At 54.1% G+C, this 22,067-nt stretch overlaps 1 protein-coding gene across 2 annotated transcripts; it reads right to left on the bottom strand.

Annotated features, from left to right (window-relative positions):
• Positions 1 to 1,858: 1,858 nt before the first annotated feature.
• On the bottom strand, positions 1,859 to 21,499 carry Shc2 (SHC adaptor protein 2). 2 transcript variants are annotated; one of them, XM_076919597.1, is made up of 13 exons: positions 20,805 to 21,492; positions 14,421 to 14,491; positions 12,978 to 13,038; positions 12,735 to 12,854; positions 9,674 to 9,727; positions 9,499 to 9,550; positions 9,276 to 9,402; positions 8,725 to 8,890; positions 8,563 to 8,626; positions 6,669 to 6,833; positions 5,239 to 5,549; positions 3,795 to 3,928; positions 1,859 to 2,876 (listed from the first exon to the last, which is right to left on the bottom strand). In XM_076919597.1, the coding sequence occupies exons 1-12, from the start codon at positions 21,204 to 21,206 to the stop codon at positions 3,800 to 3,802; spliced, it is 1,722 nt and encodes a 573-aa protein (XP_076775712.1). In that variant the 5' UTR covers positions 21,207 to 21,492; the 3' UTR covers positions 1,859 to 2,876; positions 3,795 to 3,799. The 2 variants fall into 2 exon arrangements, 1 of the variants encoding a protein (XP_076775712.1); XR_013106223.1 differs by lacking the exon at positions 1,859 to 2,876 and adding an exon at positions 4,281 to 4,401 and having other exon boundaries at positions 3,793 to 3,928; positions 20,805 to 21,499.
• Between the last annotated feature and the right edge of the window lie 568 nt (positions 21,500 to 22,067).

Genomic DNA, 22,067 nt, shown 5'->3' with positions numbered 1-22,067 from the left:
AAAATACACAGTGGTGACTTGGTGATCAATGTCTCGGGTAGTCTTGCATCCCTGCTGCCACCAGAAGTCCTAGTGGATGAGGGGTGCTCAAAGGATCGTGGTGGGAGGGGTGGATGAGCTGGTACATGGATAGATGAGGAAGAGTAGGTGGGGTGTGGATAGGGCTGAAGGTGGAGTGGGTAGATAAAATGATGGGTGAATGAGAGAATAGGTAGGTGGGTGGATGGATGGGTGGGTAGGTGGATGGATGGATGGTGGATGAATGGAAGGATGGATGGAGGGATGGGTGGGTGGATGGATAGATGAATGGGTGGGTGGATGGATGATGGATGGGTGGATGGATGGATGGGTGGATGGAGGGATGGATGAATGGATGGATGGATGATGGATGGGTGGATGGATGGAGGGATGGATGGGTGGATGGGTAGATGGATGATGGATGGATGGATGGATGGATGGGTAGATGGATGATGGATGGATGGATGGATGAATGGATGGGTGGATGGGTGGGTGGATGGATGGATAGATGGATGGATGGGTGGATGGATGGGTGGATGGAGGGATGGGTGGGTGGATGGAGGGATGGATGGATGGATAGATGGATGGGTGGGTAGGTGGATGGATGGATGGGTGGATGGGTGGTGGATGGATGGATGGGGCATATGAGTGGCTGGGTAGAAAGACAAGTGTGGATGGGTAAGTTATGAGATTGATGGAGATTAATGGATAGTGTAGGCTTTGATTTTTTTAAAGCCTGTTTTTTAAAGATTTATTTATTTATTTAATATATATGAATACACTGTAGCTATCTTCAGACACACCAGAAAGGCAGTTAGATCCCATTACAGATGGTTATGAGCAACCATATGATTGCTGGAAATTGAACTCAGGATCTCCGGAAGAGCCGTCAATGCTCTTAAACACTGAGCCATATCTCCAGCCCCCCTTTAAAACCTATTTTTAAAAAGTGTTCTTAAATGTTTTAACCTCTCTTCTAGCCCACCACCCACCAAAGGTAGTGGAAAAGAAATGTTATTAGGATACAGGGGATGTGGACCTGTTTAGAAATTTCTTTAGAGCAAATCCCATCTGTGTTGTCAGGATATACACCAGCAGTCCAGTTCAGTTGTGTCAGGATAGCAAACACGAATCAGCAGTGGTGGCATGGCCTAACAGACACAGTCTACCTCAGTCAAATCGCACAAGTCAACAGGAGTGACCAGGACCAGCAGGGACACCAGGAAAAGTTTTCTGCTGTGTCCCTCTCAACAAAGTGAAGATCAGCAAAGACTGGAGTCCAGGGATGTGTTACAAAGCTAGCTATGTAAGCCTCTGTCACTGTCCTATTTATACTCTATCCAAGCATCACGGGTCCTCCCACGGGTCTTGTCTTACCATGTGAGTCTGTATCAGCTGACATCACTCTGCCAATCAGCCCGAGTCAGTGGAAGCAGCAAAAAGCCGCCAGAACACCACCAGAAGTTTTTTAGTGTGTGTGTGTGTGTGTGTGTGTATGTCACGGCAAACATGACTTAACAGTCATTAAAAAGAATGACAAGGCATCATCTAGCGTCGTCCACCATCTGTTGAGTCCTTTTCAACATCTTACGTGCTTTTACGTGTTCGTTTATCTATGTCAACGAAACATTTCTTCACGTGTCTGCCTTAGCAAAACATCCCTTTCCAAGTGTCTGCTTCAGGAAAACACTCCTTTCCATGTCTGTCCCAACACAACACCATCCGACACAACTGACTTTCTAAAGAAACCATGTAAGTTTCCACTTCAGTAGGGGATGGAAATGTGGGTGGTGGGGATGGGACTCAGTCTTTCTGTATTTGGAGGAAGAGGGCATCAAAATGACCTGTAACTCTGACTTTAATGACGTCTCATGTTTGGAGCATAAGACCAAACATTTATCCCCATGCCATCCCTGGCAGGTACTCCAGAACCACACAGAGGAGCCCAGTCATCCTAAGTGGGCCCTGTGTGCAGGAATCCCCAGGTGAGGCCCCTAGGAGGTAAGCCACAGTTTTTCCAAGAAGGGGCTGAGGAAATACCAAACAGAGAGAGTGGCTGATTTATCTTGGAGTAAAAAAAACAGAGGCTTGTTCACTGTTGGGGTACAGGGGGTAGGGTGCTGCAGGAGGTCAGAACCCACAGGCCCACCTAGCCCACTGTCTACTCCAGCCCTGGAGCTGCATACTGCTTCCCCGCTGTCCACCTGGGACTCCCTAGCAGGCACAGCGGGAACAGCGGGCACAGCAGGCTCACACTCAGCCCCATGTTTATTACAGTTGAAGGTCCAGGCAGGTGGCAGCTGGGCGGTGCTGAGTGGGTACCACACCTCGCTGAGGCGCCTCTGCCTCTCACTCACCTGGATGTAGAGCATCCAAAGCTAGGCCGCTCCCCCATCAGGGATCTGAGACCCCAAAGCACCTTAATCACCCCCAAAAGCAACAGTGCATCTAGGCCCTCAAAGCCCAGCAAGGGCAGGACTACACCTGCCCACACTGAGTGATACACACCAACTCTGTGGACACAGCCTGATGTCTCTACCCCACTAGGGACCAGAGGCACTGGGTCTGCAGTTGGATGTTTTTGTTAAAGGCGACTCGGTCTGTCTTTGGTTTATACGGCCTCACCCAAGTTCAGGGTTGGGGCTCAGGTGGGACCGGGGGCTTGAACCCCGACTCTGTCTCACTGGCCCAGCCAGCAGAGCGAGCACAGCTGGGAAAAGGCGGCTTCCTGAGGCTCATGCGGAAGGAGAGGTGGTAACCATTCTGGTTCTCATGGCTTCAGGGTCTGAGAAAAAGGCTGAGCCCTCAAGGCCACAGCAAGGGCATCTGGGGGTAGAAGTTGGGCTGAGGACTGTCACCTGTGGGCAGAAAGAGGTGAAGTCAGGATGACCATGACAACAGCCACATCAGTGTCCACTGAACAGAAAGGGCTTCAGCAGTCATGGGCACTCAGCTACCATTGGCCTGGGGCCAAGCTGCTGCTGTGTTCCCCAGGGCAACATCTTAACCTCTCTGTGCAGGCAAAGATGCTAGCCTCAGTGCCAGTCTCAGAACTGTGTGGTCTAAGAGATGTGCACTGATACCACAGTGACCCTGAGGTTCACTCCTAGGTTCACAAGTCTTCTGAGGCTAGAACAGAAGCTCTGCCTGGGTGACACACACTAGGCCCAGCACTGTGCAGAGAGGCACCTGAGAGGTTCACGGGCCACATCCTCCATGTAAACAGAGCAGCTCTGCCTGCAGCCCTGGCCCCCGAGCAGGAGGAATCCAGAAGAGGACAGAAAGGAGACGTTGTCATGGGGATGAAGAACAGCTTGACCTGGCCAGCAGCTCTGGGAAAATTCCATAGCGCCCCCTCCTTCCCCCAACCCAGCCTCCACATCCAGCTGCTGCCTCTGCCCTCCTCAACCACAGCTGTCTCCCTCCTCCTACTCTGCCCAGACACCCTGAGCTCACCAGCTCTGCTTTCCCTCCTCAGTCAACCTCCGTCCCCTCAGCACCAACAGGCAGCCCGAGACTAAACCTAAGCCACCTCCACCAGACAGCACACAGTGGGGCCAGACAGCACACAGTGGGGCCAGCCAGACTCAGACAACTTCAATCAACCAGTCTTGAAGGTTTGGGATGACAAAATCTTTGGCAGTTAGCTGTTGTGATGGCCGCACAACACAGTGATGCACAGAATGGGTGAATTTCATGACTGCAGATCAGTCTTTAAACACAGGAACCCTGTAGATGGCAGACGTAGCTGGCTGATGCAGACAGCTACTACAAACCTGGCTCATGGCTCCCGAGAGACCACTCCCCGCAGATGCAGCTCGCTCTCAGCAGCCACGATGGGCAGCCCGTTCTTCAGGTGGTAGTCTATGAGGTGGCTAATGCTCTCAAACAACACATCCTTTGTCCGCACCTGTAGACACAGACTTCAGCACCCACCCCTGAACACATCCCACAGGCCACGTCCCCGCCAGCTCACACCTGCCGGATAGGAGCTTGTGGAGGAGAGGACTCCACCAGAACCAGCCTCAAGACCCCAGAACCATAGGCCCAGTGTTTCCAGGTCCCCATGATCACAGGGTTCAGGGGGGCTGAGGCAGGAAAGCGCCTGCTGTACAAGCATGGAGACCTGAGTTTAAATCCCCAACTCCAAGAGGAATACCCGTGCCCGAGGAACAGGGAGGAAGAAACCCGAGTTCAGCCATACAGCTGTTCAAAAGGCAGTAGGCGGTTTAAAAAAAAAAAAAAAAAAAAAAAAAACCAACCAGTAGCTAGATGAGGGCTGAACGTGACTGCAGTTAGGAGCACGGGCAGCTCCTGCAGAGGTCAGGGGTTCAATTCCCAGCACCCGCATAGGAGTTCATAACCATCTGTAACTCCAGTCCTCTGAGGGTACAGCATACAGATGGTAAACACCCATATGCAGAAAATAATAACAATAAAACATTTGAAAAGAGAAAAATAAACAGAGCCACATGTGGTGGCACACACCTTTAGTCCCAGAACTCAGAAGGCAGAGTCAGGAGGAAATGTGAATTCAAAGCCAGGCTGATGGTCTACAGAGCAAGTTTCATGCCAGACAGGGCTACGTAGTAAGCATTTGACCAAGGGAGTAGTGGGGACTGACTCTGGAAAGGCCCTGGCTTCATAACTTACTTAGAGATCCAGATAAACACATCCCAACTGCCACACTGCACTGTGAGGAGCCAGCCCTTGGGTGGGAACTCTGAGAGGCTGGAGGGGTGGCCGTGCTTCTGCAAACCCCAAAATGCTTTACAAAGTAGAAGTTCCTTCAAAAGGTTTTATTATTCTTTTTAGACAATGTTCTCACCCTGAAGTTCCAGGCTGGCCTCAAACTTACAGCAATCCTCCTGCCTCAGCTTTCTAAGTGCTAGGAAGACAGGTGTGAGTTAGCACCCTTGAATAAAACGTTCTTTTTTAACTGAAAGATGTTTTGACAAGCAAGCACCTCTTCCCTACTAAAGGACCCATTATCTGAGCCGGGCGGTGGTGGCGCAAGCCTTTAATCCCAGCACTTGGGAGGCAGAGACAGGCGGATGGATTTCTGAGTTCGAGGCCAGCCTGGTCTACAGAGTGAGTTCCAGGACAGCCAGGGCTACACAGAAAAACCCTGTCTCGAAAAACCAAAAACCAAAAACCAAAAAAAAGGACCCATTATCTAAAATCACGGCCCCAACCCTGAAGCCCAAAGTGGCAACTTACCACTCCCTCAGGGTCCACCAGCAGCAGGTGCTTGGGCTGCCCCGCGTGCATGCCTGTGAGGACATACTGCCCCGGGTTGGTGATGCTGTCTCTCACAAGGAAGTCCCCATCGGCACGAAGCAGCTTCTCTGCAGCCCGCCGGCTCATTCGTCCATGATACCAGGGCTCCTGCCTCAATTGCTCCTCTGTGGGTGCAATGGGGGCCCTGCGGGTAGGGGGGCTGGGCCACTGGTCCTCCAAAGGGAGCGGGGCTGCAGTGATACCTGCTGCCACTGAGCACTCGTGCAACTTCAGGGCATCTTCAAAGGGTCCTGTGGGTCATTTTTTTTCTGTTGCTGAGCCAGAACCCAGGCCATCATGCTTGCCAGGTAGGCACACTACAGAGCCACAAACCCAGGCCCTCCCTAGGGGATTTTAGGCAGAGCTCCACCCTGACCACGCCCCCAGCCCCTCACTGGGGGATTTTAGGCAGGGCTCCACCCTGACCACGCCCCCAGCCCCTCACTGGGGATTTTAGGCAGGGCTCCACCCCTGACCACGCCCCCAGCCCCTCACTGGGGGATTTTAGGCAGGGCTCCACCCCTGACCACGGCCCCGTCCTTGTTTTACTTTTAACAAGGTTTCACAACTTGCTAAGACTAGCCTTAAATTCTGTCTTCCTTCCTCATTCTCTCATTTAGCTGGAATGAACGGTGTTCAGCGCAAGCCGGGCCCTGGGACTTTCTAGACCCAACCTGGCATAGCCTCTGCAACCTCAGCCTAGTGCTCACCAGCAAGGTCTACTGGTTCCACTCACTGTCAACGCTGTTTTCAGGGGAAACTGAGGCATACCAACACTCCTTCCCCCCACTACTGACCAGGATTCCCCCCCACCCCCTTTGCACTGGCCTCTGTCCCATGTGTGCCTCATTGCAGACCACATCCATGCCATTGGCTGACTGTTGGTAAGGAGAGGTTGCCTCACATCCAGACCTCTGTGGAGCTGTCACTGTTCTAAGTCAGGACCCTCAAGGGACTAGGAAGAGGCAGAAAGTGATACAGATCGACCCCCAAGTCCCTGACACAGGAGCCTGACGATAACCCCGGTGTTTCCCCTGCCAAGAGCTAACTGGGAACCCACCTCCCCTAGGAAGTCAGTCAGATGGCTGTCACTCCGCGGCCAGCTGCCTCTGCGGGCAGCTCAGCCCAACCTGCTTTCCCACTGTGAGGAACCCACACTCTGCAAACCGCTGCCACAGTACACAACAGACACTCAGTAGATGTTGTCTCACACCACAGCTGTAATGCTAAGAAGGAATATGGTGGCTGAGGGGTGGCACTAGAAATCTGTCTCTAGTTAACTGAGGTTCAGCCTGAGCCTCTCCCCCCCTTGGGATTCCCAAGGACCTTCCCCCATGCAATCCCAGGTCAGATGGGGACGGGCCACGCACGCATGTCAAACAGGTCCTTCTTGGGGCTATCCTCAAGCTGTAGAGGTGTCTCAGAGGTGTCCTCAAGCTCCATTGTGTCCAGGCCCTGGGTGTTAACATACAGGTGCTCCTCATAGTCATGTGGTCCTCGAGCATCTGCCTGCACGTAGCCATCCCCAGGCGGAACTAGAGAGGACAGATGGTGGCAGGTCAGGCAGAAACCCAAAGGACTTGGGTGCAGGGGGGAGTGAGGATAATGAGTCAAACAGGATCCAGAGGGAGGCAGGAGTGGGCAGGCATGCCCTCGGTGTCACTGCATGAATCAAGACCCACACAGTGCTCCAGCTGGGGACAGAGGCTGGCCACGTTTCAGTCAGACCCAAGATATGCCATAGCTCAGAGAAGCCACAAGGGGACAGCTCTCTGGCCAAGGGGGAGCGGAGCGGGTGGGAGCTGCAGGCTCCAGAGGGCTGGGTGCTCACACTGACCCTCTGTTTAAATAATAACAGTCAGGCTCAGGCCACTATGTGACCTGCCATATGGCTGGGCTGTTACCACTGTCACTCCTATTTTAAAATCGGAGGCCTTCTCCTCATTCCGTGTGTGTGTGTGTGTGTGTGTGTGTGTGTGTGTGTGTGTGTGTGTGGTGACTGAACCTGAAACTGATTAAGCTACAATGAGCCAATGAGCTCCAGAGATCCTTCTGTCTGTCTCCCATTGTTGGGACTCCAGACCTTGCTCAGCCTTTAGCTCAGTGACAGCAATCACACTCACATCGCTGTGCTTGTCTTTTCTTCCTTGTACTCACTCTGAATAGCTCTCAGTCTCCTGACGGCTGTTCGCGCCCTGCCAGGTCCTACATATGTCTTCATCCACCCAGGGGTAGCTGGCTATCCTGTCCCCTCAGCCTCATCTGCAGGGTCCCTGGGGGTTATGCCAACCGTATGAACAACCCGACTTTCCTTCTCCCATCTAAGCTCAGCTGAGCAGATTTTTCAGAGCCCAGGGATGGTCCAAGTACTTCTCAGAACCCCAGGCAGGAAGTGAGGACTGGAAGGTCTTAAGCCGTGACCAAGCCTTCCGGGCCACTGTAAGCCCTGCCTTACCACCCACATTTCCCTAACCCTGAAGACACCATGACTCTGCCCTCCAAGAACCCAGACATGTCACGGAGCCTCTGTAAAACTGGGAGAGTAGAAGCTTAACCATAAAACACTGATGGCAACTAAGTGGCCCAGAGGCAGGCAGAATGTGGCATGCTCAAAGCCAGCCTGGGCTACATGAGATCCTATCTCAAAAAAAAAAAAAAAAAAAAAAAAAAAAAAAAAAAAATCTGACTGAGCGTGAGAGAGCCTGAGAAGCCCTGAAATCTGTGTGAACACTGACCTGTGGCACTGAGGTGTGACCCAGCCAAAGCCACGGCCCTGGGAGGGAAGGCTAGTAAGGCACAGAGGGATCCCTGTCAGGTCACAGGGGCCCCATCCACCGGGAGCTGTGCACAGTCCTCACACCAGAGAGAAGTCACATTGTCGTGTGAAGAAGAGTACTATACAGTCATGACACTTGGACAAAAAAAAAAAAAATCAAGTGTCAACTGTGTGTGCCCTCATGTGGACATACCAGGAAGTAATTCATCAACAAAGTGCTCAAGTGTGCACCGAGAATTCTGGGAAGCTCCAGAGTGATCAGCCACTGGTCCATCTATCCCCAACTGCCATGACCTCATCACAGGAGGCAATGAAGAGGGTAAGGGGAGGGGAGAGCTGGGAGCACACGGCCTGCAGGGCACAGTTACACACAGAGCTTCACTGGGAACAGGGGAGAGCTGGGAGCACACGGCCTGTGGGATACAGTTACATGCAGGGAGGGACATGGGGCTGCAGGGGGCAGACTCTGTGAGGCTAGAACACCCTACCTGTTCCAGAGGGGCCCATGTCCCAAGGCAAGCCACGGACATCTCTCCATGCCGGTGACACTCCCTGCAAGAGAGGCGTGATGGCCCTGATATGTCCCAGGCCCACTTCCCACCCACCCCAGTGACAGCTCCACATCCCTTCTGGCCCCTCAGAAGGCTGACCTGTCCAAGGCCCCCGAGGGTCGCCAGCGCACAGGGCTGTGTGACAGCCAGTCTGGAGTCCACCAGCCCACCCAGAGGCGGCTCCTTTCCTGGAATGCTGTTGTAGTAATTGTGGTCTGCGGCAGCCTCCTCCTCACCCCAGGCCGACTCCTCCAGCCCAGTCAGCCTGGGGGCACAGAGCAGACGTGAGAGCACTGGGCCCTCCCTTCCCAACCCCCACCTCCGCCTATCAGCCAGGCCTTCCCCAGGTAACACTGGTGACAGTAACCATGACCTATGGGGTGGGACGTGGTGCCCTGTCCAGAACATTGCACAACCACCAACAGTTGTGTACTAGACCCAATGTCAGAAAGCAGCAGGCAGCACCCCAGACATAAGACATCCCACTCTCCCTCAAGAGCACAAGGGGGCTGCCACCTGCCAGCTCTTGGTCTAGATGAGATAAATGAAAATGGAGGTACACAAGAGACTGGGGTAACAGAAGGCAGACCCAGCCTGTCTTTGGAGGATCCAGCTAGCAGCCTGGCCCAGGAAACCTACTGTCTCTTTACCTTTCAGGGGGCACTACAGCCTTGGGCGGACTGTGCAGGTATTGCTTGAAGCGCAGCTCAAAGGCTTGCCCTACGGTGCTGATGACGCTCTGGGCAAGACCCTCACAGCACTCCAAGATGTGGCAGGCTGGGGAGGTCACAGTGTCAGTGTGCCTGTGACCCTCCAGCACAGCCCTGATCCAGACCCAGGGCCCTGAGCTCCACCCGCCACAGTCCAGCTCACCTCTCTGGTTGATGGGGTCCTTGGCCACATAGGCCACGTAATCAGTCATGTCCTAGAGAGATCGGGAGGAGAAGCTAACAGGGTTCAGCTCCCTAGAGGGGCAGAGGACCCAGCAGGTGGGGCCTGGGAAGGCTGCAGGGACATGGGGCACAGAGGTCCACCCATCCCATCTTACCGTGTCACCACCCGAGGCGAAGGAAATAGACTGCATATGATGGTTGGCGATAATCTGTGAGGACAGGGAAGCAGGCATGCTCACATTCAGTCACCAAGAGCCCTGGCAGGTGAGCCACAGCCACAGGGGAGATGCACCAGGGGAGAGACGTGTGTCCTCTCTCTGTTTGTCTGTCTAACATAGCTAAGGCCTGAAAGTCCCACCTGCATCTCCATCCCCCGTGAGTGTGGAGAAGGGAGAAGGGAGTGGAGAGGAGGGAGGAGTGGGGAGGAGGGAGAAGTGGGAGGAGGGAGGAGTGGAGAGGCGGGAGGAGAGGAGAGAGGAGTGGAGAGGAGGGAGGAGTGGGGAGGAGGGAGGGATGGAGGGAGGAGTGGGGAGGAGGGAGGAGTGGGAAGGAGGAAGTGGAGAGGAGAGGGGAGTGAAGAAGAGGGAAGAGTATGGAGAAGGGAGTGGAAAGAAAGGAGGAGTGGGGAGGAGGGAGAAGTGGGAGGAGGGAGGAGTGGAGAGGAGGGAGGAGTAGGGAGGAGGGAGGAGTGGAGAGGAGGGAGGAGTAGAGAGGAGGAAGGAGTGGAGAGGAGGGAGGAGTGGAGAGGAGGGAGGAGTGGAGAGGAGGGAGGAGTAGGGAGGAGGAAGGAGTGGAGAGGAGAGAGGAGTAGGGAGGAGGAAGGAGTGGAGAGGGAGGAGTGAAGAGGAGGGAGGAGTAGGGAGGAGGAAGGAATGGAGAGGAGGGAGGAGTGGGGAAGAGGGAAGAGTGTGAAGAAGGGAGTGAAAAGAAGAAAGGAGTGGGAAGGAGGGAGGAGTGGGGAGGAGGAAGGAGTGGAGAGGAGGGAGGAGTAGGGAGGAGTGGAGAGGAGGGAGGAGTGGGGAGGAGGAAGGAGTGGAGAGGAGGGAGGAGTGGGGAAGAGGGAAGAGTGTGGAGAAGGGAGTGGAAAGAAGAGAGGAGTGGGGAGGAGGGAGGAGTGGAGAGAGGAGTGGGAAGGAGGAAGTAGAGAGGAGTGAGGAGTGAGGAAGAGGGAAAAGTGTGGAGAAGGGAGTGGAAAGAAGGGAGGAGTGGGGAGGGAGAAGTGGGAGGAGGGAGGAGTGAAAAGGAGGGAGGAGTGGGGAGGAGAAAGGAGTGGGGAGGAAGGAGGAGTGGAAAGGAGGGAGGAGTGGGGAGGAGAAAGGAGTGGGGAGGAAGGAGGAGTGGAAAGGAGGGAGTAGTGGGGAGGAGGGAGGTGTGGGGAGGAGGGAGGTCCCTAAGATTCAAAATAACAAAGCTCACTGTCTCAGGAAGCTGAACCTGCGCTCCTTCCCTTCCGGCCAGCTGGGAAGCCTGGGCATCAGACTGAGGCCTCTGCTCCAGGCTCTGGTCCCCTCCCCTGCCCTTGTTCACCCTATCCCTAGGCTGGCGTCTCCCTTCTTCACTAATATCAGCAGCAGGCTTGGGAGCCCCTTCCATGTGTGGACTCCCATTCTTTAGTGGGACAGAGTCTTCCCCAAACCTTCCAGACTCACTAGCCAGCTGGATTCTGGAGCTGGGGCAGAGGGAGACTCACTTTCCGCTGAGCTGCTTGAGAAAGGCCTTCTCTGCCCAGGTCACCCTGCCCAACACTACATCTGAGCCCCAGCTAGCTCCAATGTGAGGCCAGCCCTGCCTCGTGTCTGATGTGAGATGCCTCCTGCCGCATAGCATGTGCCTATACCGGCACTGCCAGGAGCATCCAAGACATGGACTGAAGGACCCCTCCCTGCAGGACTGTCTGGGGCCACAGATGCACCTTGTAGCTGACACAATTCCAGCTCAGACTTCCTTGAATCCCAGATCAACCAGGGCATTTGTGCCCACATATGAGAAACCCAGGCCTGACCCAGGTTAAGGGTTGAGGTTAGTGTTAGAAGCCAGGTTAAACACAAGCATGGTGGCCCATGCCTTTAATCTCAGCAGAGGCAAGTAGAGTTACAGGCCAGGCAGGGCCTACATGGTGAGACTTTACCTCCAAAGACATAAGGTCGAGGTGGAGGTTAGAGTTAAGGTAACCAGAACTAAAAGCTGGGCTTTGGGATTGGTGGATAGAATTGGGGTACTGCCTATTGTTGGGGTCAAAGTCTTCCTACAGCCATCATAGCTGTGTGTCCCCCACTATAAACCTCTCAGCAGGGGCTGCCCATGGCCCCTCTTGCCAGGAAAGCTGCTCAGCTGGCCCTGGCATTGCCCCCTCAGTGCCTAGCAGAGACTACAATGCCATTGTCTCTACTCTAGGGACAGACCCCAAAATTATCTCCCAGATTCATGCTGTCCTTTCCCATAGAAGATGCCTCTCCTTGGGGTCCAGCCCAGCATTCCTCTCATCCCTACATCCAAGGGAAGCCCAGTCCCTGGCTGCAACCCACTCCAGCCCAGGTAAACTTCTGGTCACTGTGGACAAATCTGCCCCAGTGGTGGCATTGCCCTGCATAAAGGCAAGCCGACCTCTCAGATCCCAGATACTGGGGACTTTGTACCTGTAGCAACTCCCACACCCTGGCTCCACCTCAGTAGGCACCAGATATTTCTGGACGTTGTAAGGATTCTGCAGATTATAGGTAAGGCCTGCTGAGCAGGTGTGGCTGAGGGCTTTGAGGTTGGCTGGGGCTGAGGATGGGGCTGTGGAAGGACCTACATATAGGGACATAAGAATAGGACTGAAGCTGGGTGGTGGTGGTGCACACCTTTAATCCCAGTACTCTGGAAGCAGAAACAGGTGGATCTCTTGGGTTCGAGACCAGCCTGGTCTACAGAGTAAGTTTCAGAACAGCCAGGGTCTACACAGGCACTCTGTCTTTAAGTACAGGTCTGAAATGGCAATTGCTGGCTTTGGGGCTTACAGGATTGTGGGGCTGTTGGTGGAGCTGTGGGTGGAGCTGAGGGTGGAGCTGAGGGTGGGGCTGAGGGTGGGGCTGAGGGTGGGGCTGAGGGTGGAGCCGAGATCCGGATGTGGACAGGGTAGAGGCAAAGGATGTGAGCTGGGCAAAGGTGGATGGTGGGTGAGGGTCCCAGAGCTGCTGCAGGGTGGTGTGCAGGGTGAAGGCTGGTGGCTCCCACCTGGCGGGTGGCGGGAACAGACAAGTTAAGGCCGTCCGCGGAGATGTTGACTGAGATGCTCATGCCGGCGAAGCGCAGGTTGCTTTTCCCCAAGATGGAGGTCAGCGCCTTGTTGGGGGCCTGAGAAGGTACAGTGAGCCACCTGCATCAGATGCCTGGGACCAGAGGGGCTCTGGGTAGCCAGTGTTCCCTTCAGCCTCCCAAGACACATACCAGCTCAGGAGGACCAGAGCCCACACCTACCTTCTTCTTCCAGGAGCCTCTGACACCTGGCACAGCCTCATGGAGCCGATTGATGGCTTCCCTGTGGGAGAATGAGACCCTACTTAGAAACAGCAGGGCCAGTGCTAAGAGACAAGCAATGAGGAGCCAGGCATGGCTGTCACTTTGCTCATGAGGCAGAGGCAAGAAGGTCATAAATTCAAAGCTAGCCTGAGATACATAGCAAGTTAGAGGCCAACCTAGGTTTCATGAGGGCAGGGTAATGCAAATTATTGTAAACCTGGCTGGCAGCAGAGATAGCACTCAGTGTCCAGCATGGGTGACTAGACATACAGTCCGTCCACCCACTGGGGTGTTCCTCAGCCCTGAAAAGAACAACAGTCAGACATACACCACAACATGAACAGACTATGAGTGATCAGTGAGACATTGCGGTTAGTGTTGTCAATGTGACAAAATACAGAATCACCTCAGGGGTGGGCCTCAGAGAATATCTGTGCGGGAGTGTTTTGATACATTGAGGTAGGGAGGGCTGTCCCCTGTGGGTGGTACCATCCCCTAGGCAGGGGAACCTAGACCGTGTAAGAGTAGACAAAGCAAACTGGGTATAAACATGTTTACAGTAATTCATCTCTCTCTGTGTTCATTATCATGAATGTAATCACTTGAGCAGATTTAATTTTATTATTTATTTGTCACATACTTACTAAGAGCAGATTCTTCAAGCTTCTACCTTCCTATGATACACTGAATGAGCTGAATAAAACCTGTCTCCCTTGAATTGCTTTTGTCAGGGTTTTATCACAACGGCACAAAGAGTGGCTAAAACAGAGACACAAGGCTACACCACAGAGTGGGACTTCATGATAAGAAATACCCGGAGACAGGAAGTGGATTTGTAGGTGCTGGGTAGGTTGGAGGGTGGATAACTGCTCATGAGGACAAGGCTTCCTTTTAGGGTGCTGGAATGTTCTAGATCCAATATTCAGATCAGGTGGCTATAAAATACTATGCAGAGATATGTTAAAGCAAAGAACTGCAGTGGACGGGGTGGAATGTTGGGGCAATAAATCTACTGTTTTTGTTTTTTGGGACAATCTATAGCCTAGGCTAGCCCAGTCATGGCTAATCTGCCTCTGGCTCCCAAATGCTGGGATTCCAGGTGTGAACCAACACACCTGGCTTTGTGTCCTGGGTTTTAAATTCATGGAATAAACAAAGCTCTTCCCCTCGCCCTCCTGAAATCACACCCCACTGCAGGACAGGCTAAAGGGAAACGGAGTCTGGGGAGTGTTCATCACAGCCAAGCACAGCAATCAGGGACAGACCTGAAGTATGGCCCATGTTGAGCCCGGTCTGCCCTCTATCTTTAGGTCACCTCCAACCCACCATGCCACCCTCAAGAGGCCTCACGATGGACAGGCCACCTGAGACCCAGGCTTCCAGCCCCATCCAAGGCCTCACCTCGTCACCTGTGTTCGGGTGTTGAAATCCAGGGAACGCATGGATCGGAGCACCTCAATGCAGCCCATGTACTGGGGAGAGAGAGGGTGGTCAATCAGAGCCAGGACCTCTGCAGTGTCCTGGGTGTACCCTCTCCGACCTAGCACTGAGCCCCACCCAGGCCCAATCCCAAGCCTCAGTTTCAGTGTCCAAGCTATGACATCAGATGGTGGCATGCATGTTCAATGAATCCAGTCACCACTCACAAGATTGGCGGACGATCCAGACAGACCATCTGCCTGGCAAAGATGCAAACATCAGCCACCTGCCCTCCATAGAAACCTCGTAGGGCAGAACGCTAGTTCAGTTAGGAGAGCTCTTACCCAGCATGCATTAGGCCCTGGGCTGTATCCCATAAATCTGGTGTGGTGGCACACACCTGCCTTCTGAACACCAGGGTGGAGGAGGAGATGGGGGATCAGAAAATGAAGGTCACCTTTGGCTATAAAGGGGGTCTGAGGCCAACTTGGGGTACAAAGACCCTGCCTCAAAAGAAAAAGAAACTTTGTAGACTAGATAAACATCTTTGTGGAAAGGAACACACAGTCAGAGGAACATAGGAGGAAGACCAAAGAGGAACCCTTAACATGTCCACCACCTAGCTTCCATCCTGGAAGGGAAGCCAGAATGGGAGTGCACACCTATCATCCCAGCACTTGGGACAGAAAAGAGGAATGTAGCTAAAAGAGGAAGTGTGTGTGGGCATGTGCACGTGAGGCTTCAGGGTACCAGGTACCCAACAGCTGGAGTTACAGGCTGTCAGGAGCCAAGCAGCCTTGGGAACTGGGAGCCAAGTGCAGCAGCAGGGGCAGGAAGGGCTCCTGACAATCCACCAAGGCATCTCCCAGCCTGTCGCTGATTTGTGTCTTTCTTTAATTTATTTTGGCACCCTGCTTGTTGTAGAGGCTAGCCCCAAACTCCTGGGCTTGGGAGATTCTGCAGCCTCCCCATTCCCCAAGTGCTGGGAGAATGTAGGCACCGTCACACCCACATAGTTTTATGTTATTTATTTACATCGGTTGTTTGGGGAGCTCGTATATCCCTGGCTGGCCTCGAATATGCACTCTATAGCCAGGTATGATTCCCCTGCCTCCACTTCCAAGTGCTGGGATTGCAGCCACGTGTCAGCAAGACCTGCTCTCAATTAAAATTAAATAAGAAGATTGATGCATATCTTGTTTTCATCCTTGCTCCCATTTCCACAGCCCACCAGCCCTGCACCACGAGGGCAGGTTCCGCTGGGTGGGAGGGAAGAGGAGCCTGGCTGAGGGCCCTTCTGTTCCACACTCTCCCAACACAGCACCCAACACCTCTGCTCAGCTCTTGCAACTCCTGCCTCAGTTTCTCCGAAGAGGTACCAGCCCTGATAGTGCTGGTACAGGATCCCCTACTCCCAGCAGGAAAGAGCTCCAGAGTCTCTGGGGTGGAAGAACAGCACATCCTGTGCCAGCTGAATTCACACACACACACACACACACACACACACACACACACACACACGCGCGCGCGCGCGCGCGCGCGCAAATAGCTTTGCAGCCCAAGTAGATGCCCTCATGTGGGACACGTACACACTAAGACCTGCTGGCGCTCTCTGAAAGCCGCCATGTACAGCAGCTGCCCTCTGCTTGGAGAAGCTGAACACACATGGCACACGGGAGAGTACGGCCAGCGGTTTTAAAGAGACAAGTTATTTTTGTGAATTTATATGAAGTGATTTCCAAATGGTAACATGTGGGAAGAGGGAGTCATCATGAGATCATCCGAGTACGAAGGGACACGTGATACATGCTCAGCCACAGCTTGCATCTGCAGATCCGTGGACTCAACAGTCAGGGGTGATCACAGGCCGCCCGTGATCCATCACCCGTGCGATGACTTTGCCTACATGTTATCAGCAAAGGGAATGGGGTCTCAGAAGCATGTTGGCCCCGGGTGTGTCCCTGGTAGTTATCTAAGGTGATGTGACTGTCCAGGGTGCAAGGCCAGGAGCTGGAGGAAGGGACCTAAGTCCCAAGCCAGGTTGCCCACCATGTGAAAGGGTACAAAGCACTCAGGCGAAGCCCAGCTCAGAGCCACCATCGGGAGAGCCTGTGCTTCACATTACTAGATCCGTGGGGCAGGGACCAAGGGAAGGAAGCAGTAAGGGAGGAGCCACGCAGACAGAGCAGCAGCACCAGGGCAGAAGTGGGACAGAGACCAGACAGATGAAGGCCGGGAGGCCAAGGCCACCCAACCCTGCTATCGCAATGTTACAGGGCTCATTCCCTCTGAACGGAAGAGGTAAGGGGGAGCCACAGACAGAAGTGAGCTGAGCCTCACCTATGGATGGATAGACGGATGGGTGGGCGGGTGCATGGGTGGTCAGTAGGTAGCTGAGTAGGTGGGTAGCTGGGTGGGTAGATGATGGGTGGATGGATGACTGTTGGATGGGTGAGCACGTGGGTAGGTGGCTGATGGCAAGCCTGTCCATGGATAAGGAAGAGGAACAGGTGACTAGAGCAATGTGGCCTCTGTCTGGCATGTCTCACTATGTGGCACATGAGAGCATCAGCCAGGTTCCCTGCTTTGAAAGAGCCCAGTCGCTCCCACACCCCTCGTTCCCAGCCTCTGTCTGTCAGTGGCAATACCCCAAGAGAACAGAGTGAGACATGTTGTGGGGACTTCAGGCCACACTCTGCTCATCAGAGTTTGAAAGGAGTTTCTCTGCCATGCATGGCAGGAGACAGGTGTGGAGCCTCTGACAAACAGGGTGGGAAAGCCCTGGGAAGGGGGGGCGGGGGGGAGGAGTCTTCTCTTCAACCAAGGAGCTGGGTACACAAACAACTGTAGATCCACAATGTCCCACAATGTCAACATGAGAACATGCTTCAGGGACCTAGGGAGCTGATGGCTCAGTGAGTAATGTTCAAATCCCCAGCACCCACATAAAAAGTGAGGCACTGTTGTACACATTGATAATCCCACCGTTGGAGACACAGAGACAGAAGCATTCCTGGGACTTGCTTGCTGGCCATCCTCACCCAATTGGTGAGCTACTGGCCAGTTGAGGGTCCATGTGCACATGCACACACACACACACATGCACTCGAGCACACACACTAAGGGGCAGGAGCACTGTGTTACAGAGGACAGAGCAAGCAACCACACCACACAACAACCGTCAGCTGCCATGCCTCAGGACACAAAGTGCAAGGGCCCCAGTCAGTGTGGTTGCAGAGCCACAAGGCCCTGTTCTGGCTGGTCAGCCAGGGAAAACACCATGAACATGGCCCACAGGAAATGAAGCCCTTTCTCCAGGACCACAACCACCAGCAGGGGAGCTAGGACTGCCAAAGAGTAGGTCTCCAGGGACGATATGACAATTCCCACTAGGATAGGACTTAGAACACCAGAAACAGTTCCATCCACATTCTAGTGGCCAAAGACCAGGAGCCAGGTCTGCTGGGACTGAGCTGCCTCTGGAGGCTTCACAGAGGTCCTCCTGCCTCTCCCAGGCATCCAGTGGCCACAGTACTCTGAGTCCCTTGGTTTGTAGCTATACAACTCACTCTGCTGAACTGTCACAGCCTCCTTTCCTGTCCCCCTATGGGATTTCTAAGGACAGCAGTCATCAGATTTGGAACTTAACCTTTCCTAGTCTCCACTGACCACAACTGCAGGGACACTGCTCCAGTGTGGCTGTGTTCTGGAGTCCCAGGCGGGCATAAATTTGGAGGGAGACCTCTCAACCCCGTACAAATGTCTCACTATCTTAGCACCCCTGACCTGTCAGGACCTGGAAGCGTGAACATCTGGAGCCCCAGTAATGACAGTATCTGGATTCTCAACATGTCTCCACCAGACAAGACTGGGGACTCTCACACACAGTGTGTCACCAGAACCCAGAAATACCAAACCATCAGGACACAGCAGAAAGGGGACATAAGCCAGACCAAGAATGTGAGCATCATCTACAGAGGACACCCAGATCCTGCACAGGGGCCAAGAAGCTACAGGACGATCTAACAGGCAGACACTGCACAGATCCCCGAACCAGGCAATCACCCAGAGCATCCGGTGTCAAGGCGGCAGTGCCAGAGGGTTATCAGTTATCAGGGCTACTGCAACAAAGTACCACAGACAGGGGGGGCATAGCAGGAACTGCTCTGTGCAGACTGCACTCTCCCTCTGAGGCGACACAGAGGGTCCCTTTCTTCCAGCATCTGAAGGCTCTCAGAGTGGCCCTTGGCCTGTAGCTTGTCTTTTGTTCCAGCCTCTACTTCTTCTCTTAGCTGTTCTGTTTTGTCTTGTAACAAGGTCTCGCATAGCCCATGCTAGCCTCAAACTCTTCTCTAGCCAAAGATAACCCTGAATTCCTAATCCCCCTGCCTCCCTCTTCCCAATACTGGGATGACAGGTGTGTGTCACCATTCCTGGCCCCACTTGTGCCTTGGCTTTTATGTCTCAGTCACTGTAAGAGGACCCACCCTACTCCTGTACAACCTCATCTGAATTCATTACACCTACCACAAACCTACTGGTAGCTGGTCTTTGCTACTTTGTGGATTCTTTTTGTTCCCATCCTTTACCCTCCCACCCCATTCCATCCCCTATAACAATATAGGAGAGAGAGAGAGAGAGAGATCCCTGAATGTAACTTCTTTAATTTTGTTTCTTTTGAGCACGACCACTAACAAACCGCAACCAACCCAGCCTCACGGGACCTAGCATTTATGCACCTTCTGAAAAGTTCCCAGAGTCCCAAACACTGTACAATCAAAGAAACTATCTGCAACCAGCAAAACCACATCTCAGCTAGAGCCTGAGGCAAATCACAATCAGCTGCTGCAGACGTCAATGCAGGCCCACAGCCCTCACCTGGCATTAAGACAGAAGCACATGCTTATAATATTTCTGTATTTTTAAGGAAACCAAAATTCCAAAATTGTCACTATACATATTTCCTTTTTTGTTTGTTTGGTTGGTTTGTCTTTCTTTTTTGTGTGTTTGACTGTTTATAGATGGATCTGGAACTTGCTATGTAGCCCAGGCTGGCCTCAAACTCATATAGATCCTTGGCTTTCCAAGTGCACCACCATGCCTTCCTTCTTTATCTTTTGAGATGGGTCTGGCTATGTAGCCCAGGCTGGCCTAAACTACTGGCAATCCTCCTGCTCCAGCCTCCTGAATGCTAGGACTACAGGTGTGCTCCACTAAATTCACTTCCAAATAAGGTCCTATTTGTAGATCCCCAAGACAAAAAAATATAGGAGACTCAACAGAGCCTGGGGAAGGGAGACGTGACATAGGGGACCCTGGTGGGGAAAACAAGGACACACACAGAGACACCCTCTCAGCATCCTGGTCGGGGGACATCCAACAGACTTCAGCATTCTGAGATCACTTGTCATCTCACTACCGGTGGTGGGCAGGAAGGCAGACTAGCATGCCTAAGGAGAGCATCACATGCCAGCTTACTTTCAAGCCACTGATTACCCTGTCCCCCGTGACTTGAGAGCACGTGGTAGACCATCCCCCAGAGCTCATCCCTTGCAAAGGTCACTATAAAACCCTGGGCAGGGTCTGTGGCTGGCACTCAGCAGACACACAGCTTGCCTAGCGTGTACGGGAGTGAGCTCCATCCCCAGCAACATAAAGACAGGGTGTGGTGGTACGTGACTGTCTCCCTGGTTCTTAAAAAGTGGAGGCAGGAGGATCAGGAATGCAAGGTTATCCTTAGCTACATAGTGACTTCTAGGCCAGCCTGAGCTACATAAGACCCTGTTTCAAAAACAAAACAGAGAATAAAGGTCTGGAAGTGGTGACACACATCTAACATCCCAATATTTGGGGAGGTTGCTAAGGGAGAATGATAGCCTGCAGATGGAGATCGCAATCCTCTCGCCAAATCCGTACCCCTTCCACCTCTGCCACAATAAAGAGGATAAACATAGACAGGCCCCTTCGCTTCACCTGCTCTGGTGTGGAATCTGGAATCCTGAGCCCTGAGATTGAATCCCCACTATATCGCTGCAAAGTTGCTTTCTCAGGAGTGAGGGGACCCTCGGCGACCTAGTCCTCACTTTAAGGACTCTCTCACCCAACAGCGGGAAGTGGGGGAGCTAGCCTGCGCATGCGTGTGTCCCCTCCTCACCTGAGCCCTCTCCCCGCCCCTCCCCACGTGACACCGTGGGAACCCGGACCCCAGCGCCTGCGAGTGGGGGCGGCCGAGAAGCTCGCGTACCGGAGACCGGGTTCCTGGGTGGTGGGGAGAGCTCACTTGGTTCTTGGGGTCTGGGAGACCAAACTGGGGGTGGGAGCGGTCCCCGACCCCGGCGCACCGGGAAGGAGCCTGGGCGCACTCACCCGAACGATGTAAGAGACCCCGGGCCCCAGGACTCTGGCATCGGGGTGCAGCCAGCCGTGCGCCGGCTTGTGAATAAAGCCGCCCTTGCGCACCCACTCGTCGGCGACATCCGGAGTCACCCGCGCGCCCCGCGTCCCCGAGCCCCGGCAGCGGCCGAGCGTGGGCAGCGGACAGGGCGCGGCGCAGCGCGGTTCGCAGGCGCCCAGCACAGCGGCCAGCGCGGGGACCACGGGTTCGGGCTGCGCCTCTGCCGCCCCCGCCACGCGCGCCGCCGCAGGACCGCGGCCCAGGAAGCTACCGGGCGCCGCGAACTTCCACTGCGGCATACGCGGCAGCAGCGCGCAGAAGGTGGTGGGCGCCTCGGGCTCGGGGGCCGCGCGGCCACCCGGACCCTGCGTCATGGCCGCGGCCGCCGAGGAGCCCCGGCTGAGCCTGGCCCGGAGCCGCGCGCTCCTCCCCGCCGAGTGATGTCACCGCTCCGCGCAGCGCGCAGCCGCGGGGGGCTACGCTCCTGGGACCCCGACCCTGTTCTGGCAGCGCCGCCCCTGACCTGGCACAGCCAGGTCTCCCTGGGGATCCCAGAGGGGCAGTCCAGTCAGGCTCTGACCTATGGGGAAACTGAGGCCAGGGGTCGCAGACACGGGGCGGGGCGCGATTCTCCAAGTCACTCTTGGCCTCCGCTCCAGCAGCATCCCATCCTCCCTTCTTTTCTTCTAAATGGAAAAAACGAAACAGGCCTGGAGTCGCAGGTGCAGGGATGACCTCTAACCCCGAGGTCATCCTTCACCACGTTTCCAGCAACATCCTGCCCTTCTTTACTTCTAAATTGGGAAATTGAGGCCCGGCTTTGTAGAGCTATAATGAGACAGCATCCTCCGGCCCCTAAATTATCCCCGCTCAGCCACTGTTCCACCATGTTTGCTTTACTGAACAGGGTAACTGAAGCCCTGGTAGAGCAGCTGCTCAAATGAGGAAACCGAGGGCGAGGGCGAGGGCGAGGGCGAGGACAATAGGAGACTTGAGATCTGCGTGGTAGAAGCAAGATGAGACTGTCCCGTCCTTGACACTTTCAGTCATATCCTGCCCAACTTTACTTCTAAATAAGGTCCAAATAAGGCCTGGGGCAGGGCAGAGGTCCAGGACAAGAGAACCTCAAACTCAACCCCCTCCAACTGAACCTACTTTACTGGTTAGTGGGAAAACTGAGTCCTGGAGCAAGGCTTAAAGGGAAACTGAGGCCTGGAAGTGAAGCAAGTGCCCAG

Source organism: Arvicanthis niloticus, chromosome 22 (assembly GCF_011762505.2).
Source record: "Arvicanthis niloticus isolate mArvNil1 chromosome 22, mArvNil1.pat.X, whole genome shotgun sequence".
NCBI lineage: Eukaryota > Metazoa > Chordata > Mammalia > Rodentia > Muridae > Arvicanthis > Arvicanthis niloticus.
Note: the sequence above shows the minus strand (reverse complement) of the source record. Positions and strands in the feature narration are given on the sequence as shown.

What these genes read in the sequence shown, in the direction of transcription:
- Shc2 (XM_076919597.1), bottom strand. Translation starts at nt 21,206, where the DNA reads ATGACGCAGGGTCCGGGTGGCCGCGCGGCCCCCGAGCCCGAGGCGCCC. An exon ending in CTGTTCCCGCCACCCGCCAG is followed by an intron (nt 9,728 to 12,734) that starts GTGGGAGCCACC and finishes CTGTCCTCACAG; the next exon opens with ATTATCGCCAACCATCATAT. An exon ending in TCGCCTCGGGTGGTGACACG is followed by an intron (nt 9,551 to 9,673) that starts GTAAGATGGGAT and finishes CGATCTCTCTAG; the next exon opens with GACATGACTGATTACGTGGC.